General features: G+C 42.2%; 1 protein-coding gene across 2 annotated transcripts in view; it reads left to right on the plus strand.

The window, feature by feature from the left end:
* The window catches only part of PIK3R1 (phosphoinositide-3-kinase regulatory subunit 1), a 95,330-nt gene that overhangs the window by 55,081 nt on the left and 27,741 nt on the right, over positions 1 to 12,508 (plus strand). For both annotated transcript variants that reach the window (XM_070357545.1, XM_070357546.1), the window contains 2 exons: positions 11,820 to 11,912; positions 12,352 to 12,426. In XM_070357545.1, coding sequence (XP_070213646.1) covers positions 11,820 to 11,912; positions 12,352 to 12,426 — 168 coding nt within the window. The remainder of the gene's footprint in view (positions 1 to 11,819; positions 11,913 to 12,351; positions 12,427 to 12,508) is intronic.

Genomic DNA, 12,508 nt, shown 5'->3' on the forward strand with positions numbered 1-12,508 from the left:
TGTAGTAGGAGTAACTTGTCAGGTCAGCTTTTCTAATGTTTCCTTACCTTCCTCCCTCCCACCCACCCTGCAGTTTAACAAGCTGAGTCCTCTGAATGTGGCAAGGTAGGAAAAGCTCTTGTGTGGGCCTCAGGACTGGGTTCTAGCCCTTGGCCTGAACTTCTGTGGGACCTTGGACACGTTGAGACTTAGTGATCTCTTCCCACACAATGGTACACAGAGGCACAGAGCAACAGTCATAAAATCACACCTTGGTCTCCATTCTGCTGGTGATCCTTCACCTTGGAAGAGAATAAAAATGCTCATCTCTCTCTTCTGATACTTAATTGGGTATGATAGCAGATCTAATTAGAATTGAGAGCCAGACCCATCACCTGCCTGACACATATTTGGATATTGTGCTGTGGGATCTGGTATAAGATCAGCCTGTGAAGCCCAGAGCAATTTAAGCAACAAGTTATCAGTGTGTGAAGGTTAATTGTTGAGAGTTTGTCTCCCACAGTGATCTGGATTTTCTCTCTCCAATTGGTGGGCCCAATCCTTGCTATTCAGAGTGGTCTGAGGACCAGCAGCTGGGCATCAGTTGGGAGCTTGCTGGAAATGCAGAATCCCGAACCTCACCCTGATCTACTGAATCAGGTTATTAATACACATTAAAGTTCAGGAAGCACTGCCCCAAATGGCTGCCATGGGGAATATTCTATCTGACACAGAGGACATTTACTAAATAACTATAGAATTGGTATTTAGCATTGATTTCACCACCCTCCCCCCCCGCCTAGATTTATAGCTTCTTTCCTCTCTTTGGGTATAGTGTGTTGATGTGTTAGGTGGCTCAGTTTGTCATGACAAAATACCATATCAAAGTGGCTTAAATAGCAACAAAAAAAAGTAGTTTCTCAGTTCAGGTCATGTGGCTGAAAGTCTGAGATCCAGGTGCCAGTGTGGTTGAGTTCTGGCAGGGGCCCTTTCCTGGACTGTGTACAGTAGCTTGTTTTGTGTTCTCACATATTAGGGGGGGCACTAGTGGTAAAAAGAACCCAGCTGCCAACACAGGAGACATGAGAGACTTGAGTTTGATCCCTGGGTCAGAAAGATCCCCTGGAGAAGGAAATAGCCACCCACTCCAGTATTCTTGCCTGGAGAATCCCATAGACAAAGGAGCCTGGAGGGCTGCAGTCCATGGGGTTGCAAAGAGCTGGACATGACTGGAGTGACTTCAGCACATATTGGGGCTCTCTGGTATCTCTTCTTACAAGGGCACTAATCCCATCGTGATGGCCCCCACCCTTATAATTTTATCTCAGTTTAATTACCTCCCAAAGGTTCCATCTCCAAATATCACGTTGGAAGTAAGGCTTCAACATATTAATTTGGAGGGATGTGGTTCAGTCCATGGCAACTGATTTCTGCAACTTATTTTGAGATTCATCCAAAAAAGTAAAATAGGCAGACGGAAAGATATGTAATTAAATACAGTAAAATGTTAATAATAAAATCTAGGATGTTCATATTCACTGTACAGTTCTTTCTGGCATATTCAAAATTGTCAGAGAAAAAGCCCTGCTCTCTTTAGTTACTGGAGTGAATCTAGTGGTTCTTTTCTCTGATTTCCATCCAGGCTTTCTTAAAACGGCTTCGCTGGACAGCTTTGCCTCTTTGGCAGGAGCCCCCTCTGCACTCCCTCCTTGGTCGGGTAATGTCCTGCTTCTACACTGTTAGTTATAAGGTTCCAGCCTCCACTGAGATGCTTCATTCTGGCCTCCGGTTTCCCCAGTAGTATCTTTCTGTTCGGTTTCTCGTTTACCTTAGCCCTCTCCTGATGAGAGGATCCTTTGATTCTTATGAGGTTGGTGCCTCTCAAGTTTCGTTGAAAGAGCCTACATAAAGCATTTCTTACTTTTTCTGCACTTGACTGTGAAATCTATTATCAGATGAAAGTGGGAGAGAAGGGTGTGCCTCTATGGTCCACCCTGCCCCTGAGAGAGAGAGCATGACTCACCTGGAGCCCCCACCTCCCTCATGTTATTAACGGGGCTCCCATTATTTTTTTAGGACCGTCAGGATCTGAAGTTCAGGGTATTTTCTAGTGAGGGGCAATGTACTGGCTTCTTTATTTGGTCATTTCAGTTCAGTCGCTCAGTCATGTTCAACTCTTTGCTACCCCATGGACTGCAGCACTCCAGGCCTCCCTGTCCATCACCAACTCCCGGAGCTTGCTCAAACTCATGTCCTTTGAGTCGGTGATGCTATCCAACCATCTCATCCTCTGTGGTCCCCTTCTCCTTCTGCCTTCAGTCTTTCCCAGCATCAGGGTCTTGTCCAGTGAGTCAGTTCTTTGCGTCAGGTGGCCAAAGTATTGGAACTTCGGCATCAGTCCTTCCAGTGAACATTTGGGACTGATTTCCTTTATGGATTGATTAACTGGTTGATTGGTTCAATCTCCTTGCAGTCCAAGGGATTCTCAAGAGTCTTCTCCAACACCACGGTTCAAAAGCATCAATTCTTTGGTGCTCAGCTTTCTTTATAGTCCAACTCTCACATACATACTGGAGAAGGCAGTGGCATCCCACTCCAGTACTTTTGCCTGGAAAATCTCATGGATGGAGGAGCCTGTTAGGCTGCAGTCCATGGAGTCGCTAAAAGTCGGATATGACTGAGCGTCTTTCACTTTCACTTTTCACTTTCATGCATTGGAGAAGGAAATGGCAACCCACTCCAATGTTCTTGCCTGGAGAATCCCAGGGACGGGGGAGCCTGGTGGGCTGCCGACTATGGGGTCGAACAGAGTCGGACACGACTGAAGTGACTTAGCAGCAGCAGCAGCACATCCATATGTGACAACGGGAAAAACCATAGCTTTGACTACACAGACCTTTGTTGTGTACTGGTAATGTCTCTGCTTTTTAAGCTGCTGTCTAGGTTGGTCACAGCTTGTCTTCCAAGGAGCAAGAGTCTTTTAATTTCATGGCTGCAGTCACCATCTGCAGTGATTTTGGAGCCCAAAAAACGTCTGTCACCATTTCCACTGTTTCCCCATCTATTTGCCATGAAGTGATGGGACCGGATGCCATGATCTTAGTTTTCTGAATGTTGAGTTTTAAGCCAAGTTTTTTGCCCTCCTCTTTCACTTTTATCAAGAGGCTCTTTAGTTCGCTTTCTGCCATAAGGGTGGTGTCATCTGCATATCTGAGGTTATTGATATTTCTCCCGGCAATCATGATTCCAGCTTGTGCTTCATCCAGCCCGCCATTTCGCATGATGTACTCTGCATATAAGTTACATAAACAGGGTGACAATATACAGCCTTTACATACTTGTTTCCCAATTTGGAACCAGTCTGTTGTTCCATATCCAGTTCTAACTGTTGCTTGTTGACCTGCATACAGATTTCTCAGAAGGCAGGTAAGGTGGTCTGGTATTCCCATCTCTTTCAGAATTTTCCACAGTTTATTGTGATCCACACAGTCAAAGGCTTTGGTGTAGTCAAAAAATCAGAAGCAGATGTTTTCCTGGAACTCTCTTGCTTTTTTGATGATCCAGTGGATGTTGGCAATTTGATCTCTGGTTCTCTGCCTTTTCTAAATCCAATTTGAACATCTGGAAGTTCAGGGTTCACATACTGTTGAAGCCTGGCTTGGAGAATTTTGAGCATTACTCTGCTAGAGTGTGAGATGAGTGCAGTCGCGTGGTAGCTTGAACATCCTTTGTTTATTTGGTGGGGAGTGCAAAAACTGGTGTTATTAGAGTCATTTTACTTGAAGACACCAGAGAGTATCAATACTACAGCTGCCCACTTGGGGAGCAGCCACTGTGTGTCACGTGACTCCCTTGCTGCAGTTACCCTTAAACTAGGGAGCCTTGGTGGGAGATTCGGAGAAACTTATCACAGGTTTCTGTCTTTGAAAAGAAAAAATAAGATTCTGGTGAAGAGAAACAGGCCCAAGCTGAACTCAGGGACACTATTCAGGAGGTTTGTGATTAAATGACTTCATTTCTCTCCGTCTCCTCGCCTTTAAATTGAGGGTGATAAGGAACTGCTATAAAAAATAAGTGAAAGCCTGTCTGTAAAATACTTAGTGTGGCAGTGTGATTCCTGACTGATGTTCAGTAATAGTCATTCACTCAATAAATGGTCAAGCGTCCGTTGGGTTTGAGTCACACGGTTCTTCTCTTTCCTTCCCTTTTGGGGCCTCTCAGCACACTTTGTATGAAATCTTTCTAAGCCAACCAACCAAAGGATCCCAACTTTTCTTATAAACCATTAGGCTCCCAGATCCTAGGGACTCAACTACAAATTATTTTCCGTGTGGGGAGAGGGAGAAGTCTTTTTCTCTTCCCCATTTATCTCTTGCCCAGCATCTTAATTTGCTATATGCTATAAATGGTAATCTTTAAATCAGACTCCAATTTAGGTGATAAGAATCACAATTAATTAGGCTAGCCTGTCAAAGATTAAGTGTAATCTTGCATTTCAGTTATCTCAATGCTGAGACTTCAGCCAAGGCCATCAGAAGCGAAACTGTAATGTCTGCTTATGTTTAATAAAGTCTTTGCCTGCTGTTTGTTTCCTGGACTAGTCTCTTGTCTAGAAATAAATTGATGGGCAGAGGATCTCAGATCCCTTTTTTCAGCTGTGGAGCAGAAGAGATAAATGGGAGAAGATAAAACTTAAAGGTATTAAAGACTAATTACGGGATCTGAAAAGATTTGCAAACTTCTTATTTAAATCTGTTGACAACTCTTTAATTCCCCCCAACTAGTTATGCCTAAAAATAGTGTAGTTATGGCTGAAGATTTCCTTTGACATTTACTTTCTACTCCCATTTTCAGTTGCTTGTATTTTTTTCTTCCTCCTACTCCAAAAGAAAAATCCTAGTTTACACCAAGTTCAGTATCATTCCAACCACATCTTCCTTTACATTCAGAAAACTGAAACATAGTAGCTCAAATAGATAGTCCTTACAGGGAAAAAGTGCGCTGTAGTGAAAATCATGTGATAATTTAGATATAATTTCTGAAAAGATACTGAGTGTTATATATGGAAAGGCAAAATGCAGATATCTACTCTAATTAAATATTTCCTGTTTGCCACGTTAAAAAAAAAAACTGTTGAGAATTCTGTCTTAATTAATAATTTCTGGTGTTAAAACTTACCATTGCTTTTAGGTATTTTAAAAAACTATGAATAATAATAAAAAAGATTAAATGGATAATTCAAAATTAATAATAGCTACCCATTAGCTTGTGCTTGGCTACATTCTAGGCACTGTGCTTACCCGTGTTTGTTTATGTATTATTCATTTAATCCTTGCTACACTTAAAATTATTCCCATTTTACAGGTGAAGAAACTGGGGTTCAAGTTAATTAACATACCCAAGATTATACTCAGTAAGTGGCAAAACCAAGATTAAAACCCAGGTCTCTTTGGCTTTAAAGTTGTGCTTTTAGTAATTTCTCTATACTGCTGATTAAGCAGTTACAGAGTTAAGGAACTCATGATTATTTTATTTTTGTGGGGTTTGTTTGTTTTGTTTCGCTTTTTTCTGCATTGCCTTAGCCAGCATTTGTTATGGCTTTGCCCACGGAACTTGAGAAGTTTAAACGTTCAGAGTACTAACCATTATAAGCATAAAGTATGAATGTGCTTATAAGGTTTATTTGAGAAAAGTATTATTGGGATTTGTTAGATTTTAGCCTACCAGAATGTCCATTTTTCATTTGAAAGACTGAGAGATTGTTCCAGGTGGAAAAAAGTTTTGATTGAGCAACAGTTAATAGGCAAGCATCTTGATTTAATATTGATCCACAGTTTGCATATACTTTCTTTTCTGTTTATTTGTACTACATTTTAAAAGGTAAGTGGCAGCTTTTTATGTACTTCCAAGCTGCTTCCATCAGTAATGAAATACTTGGCTTGGGCCGTTTCTGGAGTCCCAGAATTTCAGCCTAAATTTTCCATTCGTCCCTGCCAGGCCCTAATTCTAAAATATCTTTTTTTATGGAGAAGGCCTCCAAAAGGTGCAGCTGTGTGCTGGTTTCATCTTGCACTTTGTAGCGGCGTTGGCACCACTGATCGTGAGGAATGCCACTGTCTCCCACACACCACTGGCGCCCAAGGACTGTTCAGGCCTGTCCATGTTAGTGATTTGGGAAGGGCCTGCTTCGGGAGGGAAGGCTCTCTCCTGTGCATGCGATTGGTTGTCGCCAGGGCAAAGGGGGGGAAATAGAACTAGTGGGAAAGGCAGCATCTGATGAGTTTGAGCAAGCGCTGGGAGTTGGTGATGGACAGGGAAGCCTGGTGTGCTGAAGTCCATGGGGTTGCAAAGAGTCGGACATGACTGAGTGACTGAACTGACTGACTGACATGTCCTCAAGAATTCTTTTCTACAACCTGGGACAGGTTCATTAGTTTGTTGTTGTTCAGTCGCTCAGTGGCATCTGACCGCGATCCCGTGGAACTGCAGCATGCCAGGCTTCCCTGTCCTTCACTGTCTCCTGGAGTTTGCTCAAACTCATGTCCATTGAGTCGGTGACGCCATCCAACCATCTCATCCTTTGGTCGCCCCCTTTTCCTGCCCTCAATCTTCCCCAGCATCAGGGTCTTTTCCAATGAGTGGGCTCTTAAACAGTATGACTAGTTCATTGGTGTTCCTGTAAAAGGCTGATTCCTCTTTTTTTTTTTTTTTTTAAACAAGATGCATCTTGGCTTCACCATCACTTTTAGAGCCTTCTGCTGTTCTTTCTTGTCTTCTTTCTCTTTAATACCTATTTCTTTTGATGAAAAGTGATTCAGCTAAGTGAAAAACTGGTGTTGCTTATAGTGGAGGAATCTAAAATTCACCCAGCTTTAAGAGTAGACTTGGCTCTCCACACGTTTACACTGATTACAGCAGGAGTCAAAAACCAAAAAAACATTCCTCATTCAGGTATACAAATCTGTCTGCAAGGTGAAATCAAATGAGAATTCATATGTATGAGGATTACGCTCTGCTAATTTGTGTTTTGTTTAATGGTCACCATATATGACCTCTATATTGTGTGTGTATATATGAGTTCCATTATGTTTTACTTTATTGACCTGTATGATGTACTTCATCAAGGACTTTTCAAAGAACAACTTGCCAAATTTGGTACTTCTTAGCAGTTGTCATTTCCTGCTGAAATTCTTTAAAATGGGATCTAACAGAAGTGTAAATATTGACCTTGAGTATTTAATAAAACTAAAGGAATAGTTGATTTTAGGATTGTGGAAATAATACTTTGTTTTAAAATGCTTTTTAGACTTTCACTGTTAATTGATCCTAATACTCAAAGTAGAAAACGTGAACTTCATAAGTTTCTTGGGTAAAGCTTTCACATCCCCTGTGTTTAAATATTTTAAAGGGAAATGGACTGAATCATAGATATTGTACTACAGAATAGGAAATCCTTGCATTGTTATTTTTAAAAACCTTGTGTCTTTGTAAAATTTACTTTTTAAAACCCCATTGCAAAACTTTAATCAGTTGTAATGATTTATACATTTAAGTAATAAGCTTTTTTCAATATTAAAAAAAAGATGCAGTGATAAATTCACTCGATGTGTTACAAAGGAGTACCTGTACTTCCTACTGCATACGTCTAGTATTTTTCTTTTTAAAATATTCTGGGGTGTACTTTGAGAAAGGTGTTGTTATAGACACCTGATAGCCATCACAGCGCTTTTTAGAAACTTCACGTTGCACTTGTATGAGTGAAACAGATGATACTTTGCATCTCAGGATATGGAAAGCAAACTACCATGTTTTGCCAAAGAAACATTGAAAGGACTTAGGAAAGATTTTTTTTTCCCTCCTTCAAACTGAAGTGAAGAAACAATTTTATATGTAGTATTTGCAGCCCAGTAATATAACAACTGTTGGGTACACATTTCAATCACAGTTAGGTGAAATCTTTAATTATCACTTAATTTAACTTTCATATTTGCTTGCAGAAATGATCTTGTTGATAAGATTCTGGGAGAAGATAAACGTTTATTAAGCAATTCCATCTTTGGTTGCCAACTTTAACTTTTTTTTTTTAATTAAAAAAAAATGCCTGTGTAATTTATGAGGGAAGAGAAAGAGGAGCTAGACATGTTAGTTGGATGAATGTTGTGCGGATATGTGGGTTCATGTATTTACTATTTAATCTTTAGCTTTTTGCACTTTGGTGTATGCTGAGATCTGTAAGTTTGAGAAGGTTAAGAGATGCTACTGCTGCTGCTGCTAAGTCGCTTCAGTTGTGTCCGACTCTGTGCGACCCCATAGATGGCAGCTCACCAGGTTCCCCCGTCCCTGGGATTCTCCAGGCAACAACACTGGAGTGGGTTGCCATTGCCTTCTCCAATGCATGAAAGTGAAAAGTGAAAGTGAAGTCGCTCAGTCGTGTCTGACTCCTAGCGACCCCATGGACTGCAGCCTTCCAGGCTCCTCTGTCCATGGGATTTGCCAGGCAAGAGTACTGGAGTGGGTTGCCATTGCCTTCTCCAGAGATGCTACAGTGAGTCCTAATTAATAATATTTCTGTACCTCTGATCTCTACCTTTGTGTTTTTCTCCTGTTACATGTGCTGATAGGAAATTTCACTTTGCTCAGTGTAGAAGCCATCTGTAGGGGAGGATATTTTTTGTGAGCTGACAATCTAAGGCAAAAGGAAGTAGTTTATAGTTTACCAGAGGAAATGAGATGCTGTGCTCTTTTATAGTGTTTTTTTTTTTTTTTACAGTGCTTTTAATTAAAAAGACTAGTTAAAAAGAAACTTTCAAGATATTTGCATTTTTTACTAAAGAATAGTTGATTTACAGTATCATGTTAATTTCAGGTGTACAGCATAGCCAGCAATTCAGTTTCATATATACATATATATAGTCTTCTTCAGATTTTCTTCTGTATAGGTTACTGCAAATACTGAGTAGAGTTCCCTGTGCTATACAGTAGGTCCTTGATTATTTTATATATAGTAGTGTGTATATGTTAATCCCAATCTCCTCATGTATCCCTCTCCCCACCCCAAGATACTTCTATTTTAAGGACTTTTCAGGTGTACTCATATTTTAACAGATGTGGGCAGTGTCATTGCTGGATTTTTTTTCAGGCAGTGGCTGGGGGTCACTTGCATGGATTTGCTTCTCATATTCGGATGGGATTGGATCAGTCGCTCAGTCGTGTCCGACTCTTTGCGACCCCATGAATCGCAGCACGCCAGGCCTCCCTGTCCATCACCAACTCCCGGAGTTCACTCAGACTCACGTCCATCGAGTCAGTGATGCCATCCAGCCATCTCATCCTCTGTCGTCCCCTTCTCCTCTTGCCCCCAATCTCTCCCAGCATCAGTCTTTTCCAATGAGTCACCTCTTCGCATGAGGTGGCCAAAGTACTGGAGTTTCAGCTTTAGCGTCATTCCTTCCAAAGAAATCCCAGGGCTGATCTCCTTCAGAATGGACTGCTTGGATCTCCTTGCAGTCCAAGGGACTCTCAAGAGTCTTCTCCAACAGCACAGTTCAAAAGCATCAATTCTTCGGCACTCAGCCTTCTTCACAGTCCAATTCTCACATCCATACATGACCACAGGAAAAACCATAGTCTTGACTAGACGGACCTTTGTTGGCAAAGTAATGTCTCTGCTTTTGAATATGGTATCTAGGTTGGTCATAACTTTCCTTTCAAGGAGTAAGTGTCTTGTCCTAAAACGTATTACTAACCTAAAACAGATGACTAGCTTCATTCTTGGATATTCTGATTCTGGGGATTTGTAGTTTTACCAGCAGTCTGTCTGCATAACAAGTTCTCCAGGTGATCCGTAGGCTCAGGTTGGTGGCGGAAACACAGGTGAGATGAAGTCGCCACTCCGCTTTCTGCATCGTGACTGTCTGGCGAGTCAGCAGCGTGCCTGCCCTGCTTTTATGAAGTGCCAAGTATGTTCAAGTGCTGTTGCAGCAGGACAAAGTGGCCCAGGAGACTCAGGGATAGACCTTGCATGCCCTGTGTTCACACACTCTTGAGTCCCATGTACCGATGCTGGGTGCTCAGGGCCGGCTTTACAGTGAGGTCTTTGTAGTACGAAGTCAACTCAGGAATCTTTCATGTGCTTTTGACGAAACTTGCCCTTGTTCAGGCTGTGGGACTGTGCTCTTCAGGACTGTGGTCAGTAGTCATTTACAGCTGTTTCATTTTAAGTCAATAGACATTAAAAATTCTCTTCCTCTGTTGCGGGAGTTATATTCCAAGTGCTCGGAGCACTTGCTGGGTAGCACAGCTAATAGAGCATTTCCACTATCACAGCAAGTTCTTCTGGAGAGTGCTCCTATAGGATTTTCTTCCATAATATAGCTCTTCTCCTTTTATCCTCAGTAGTTGGTATGGCTAACAGAGTTAGGTGGCAAGATCACGTTACTGTCTCAGGGAATAGAAGGGTCTTATACTACAGGGTCTGGGTTTCCAAAATCACATAAACAATAATTTTCTGAGGTCAAAGTTTAACATAATCTTGCTTGACTGTGGTTGTCTTGTGAGTCTGTTGTTTTTCTATCTCACTATTAGTGAGATATTCTAATAGTGCTATCTCACTATTAGAAAGATGGGCTGCATTAGAAATTTGCTTAACATGATATATGGCTTAAAAAGTCACACCACTGAAATCTCATTGAAACGAAGTTTTCAATATTTAGTCTTAGATTATATAAACTATGTGAGAGTACACACACAGCCATGAACCTTAAGTGTCTAAAAGTGATTTATGGGTGGCTGATAAATAGACTTCACAGCTAGGTATTTTCATAAAGACTGTCATTTACCTATATTTTGCATTTTGAGAAATTTGAGGTGCGTATATTTAGCTCCCTCTTCTGGTGTCTTATAAGAAAGGTATTTATATTTTTTTGGAGTGAAAAATGCAGTTATCAAATGTTGAAGGACATTATGTGTGTCACCCAATTAGATTTTTTTCTTTTGTTATCATTTGGTAAAACATGTAAATAAAAGCATGGAAAGAACAGTTTGTGACAGTATCACATGTGTTAAGATATTAACTGACCAAAGCATGTGTAAGCCAATAAAGGCATTTCAGCAGCAGGTCCATGGGGACTTGGACCTCTTTTGTATTTGATAGTACACCCACCTTGGCATTTGTGGGGCCTGGGACAAAACACAAAGGAGCCCCAACTTGCATCTGAATATTTGAAAGTTAAAATCACATCGACAGACAGTTTGATAAAAGCGGTTCCATCCTATTACGTTGACAGTTATATCTTCACAATGACCAGGAAGCTGGACCTGAATTTTGATTTCTTGGGTTCCGAGTTCTGCCTGAGAGCGTGGTGACATGTGGAGAGCTGGTCCGCGCCTGGCTTGGCCCCATGCCGCCGGAACCTTGCGCGGCCAGACTCCATTCCATCCTGAGCCCACTCCCCTCCGCCACAGCCCATGCCTTGGGCCAGTGGGGCATGCCGGAGCTAGGTCTGCGCTCAGAAGGATGGGCCTGAGGCAGAGACCCAAGAAGCCACTGAGGCAGGGGATCTGGGCTTCTGGGGAGCCCTCTGATCGTGTCCTGGGAGAGGAGCAGCAGGTGTGTGCCCCAGGCAGCTCACCCCGTGGGAAGAGGCAGTGCTGGAGGGTGGTGGCCTGAGAGGAGCCTTCTAAACACAGGGCCCCGCTCAGGCGCTCTCTTTCTTCCTGGCCTGAGTTTGCTGCTGTCCTGATTGCAGTCCATGACCTCGTGTTGGGATCGTTTTCACTGCTGTTGACTGCATTGGATTACCCTCGATCAAACGTAACCGCAGGATTGTTTTTGTTTGCAGCTTCCACTCTCCCAGACCTTGCAGAGCAGTTCGCACCCCCTGACGTTGCTCCACCGCTTCTTATCAAGCTCGTGGAAGCCATTGAAAAGAAAGGTAATCCAACGGGTCAGGGAAATCAGCTCACAGGTTATGGCCTGATCTCGTGGGTGTCATCATTTGTATCTGTTGCGTGGACGTTCATTGAATCCACTTCCTGCCACCTGTGCTGGATACATAAGTTGTTTGTGGCCGTGATGTGGGGAGATAGTCTTGCTCTGACTTCTCACTCCATACTAATGTGTAGTTACTATATGGAAACTTTTAAATTCTCCCTATCTTAATAAATAGAATTAACTTGTTCCTCAGTGGCCAGATGATTTTGCCAAAATTATTGATATGCCAAATAAGATGAATAGTGGGAGTTGACTTCCAAGAATGCTCCGTACACATCTCGAATAGACACTGGATGAAAACTGGAATGTCTATCTGGCTGCAGGCTTGCAGGTTCCCCAGAGAGCTGTGTTTTGCATACTCAGTCTGTTTTGTGTCCTAGGTCTGGAATGTTCAACTCTATACAGAACACAGAGCTCCAGCAACCCAGCCGAGTTACGACAGCTTCTTGATTGTGGTGAGTGTCAGAGAGCTGGAAATACACAGAGGGAAAGACGGTTCTTACCTTTGCGTTTTAGGTAAAGCACAAAACACTTGAG

The sequence above is a fragment of the Bos mutus genome, chromosome 20, assembly GCF_027580195.1.
Source record: "Bos mutus isolate GX-2022 chromosome 20, NWIPB_WYAK_1.1, whole genome shotgun sequence".
Lineage (NCBI taxonomy): Eukaryota > Metazoa > Chordata > Mammalia > Artiodactyla > Bovidae > Bos > Bos mutus.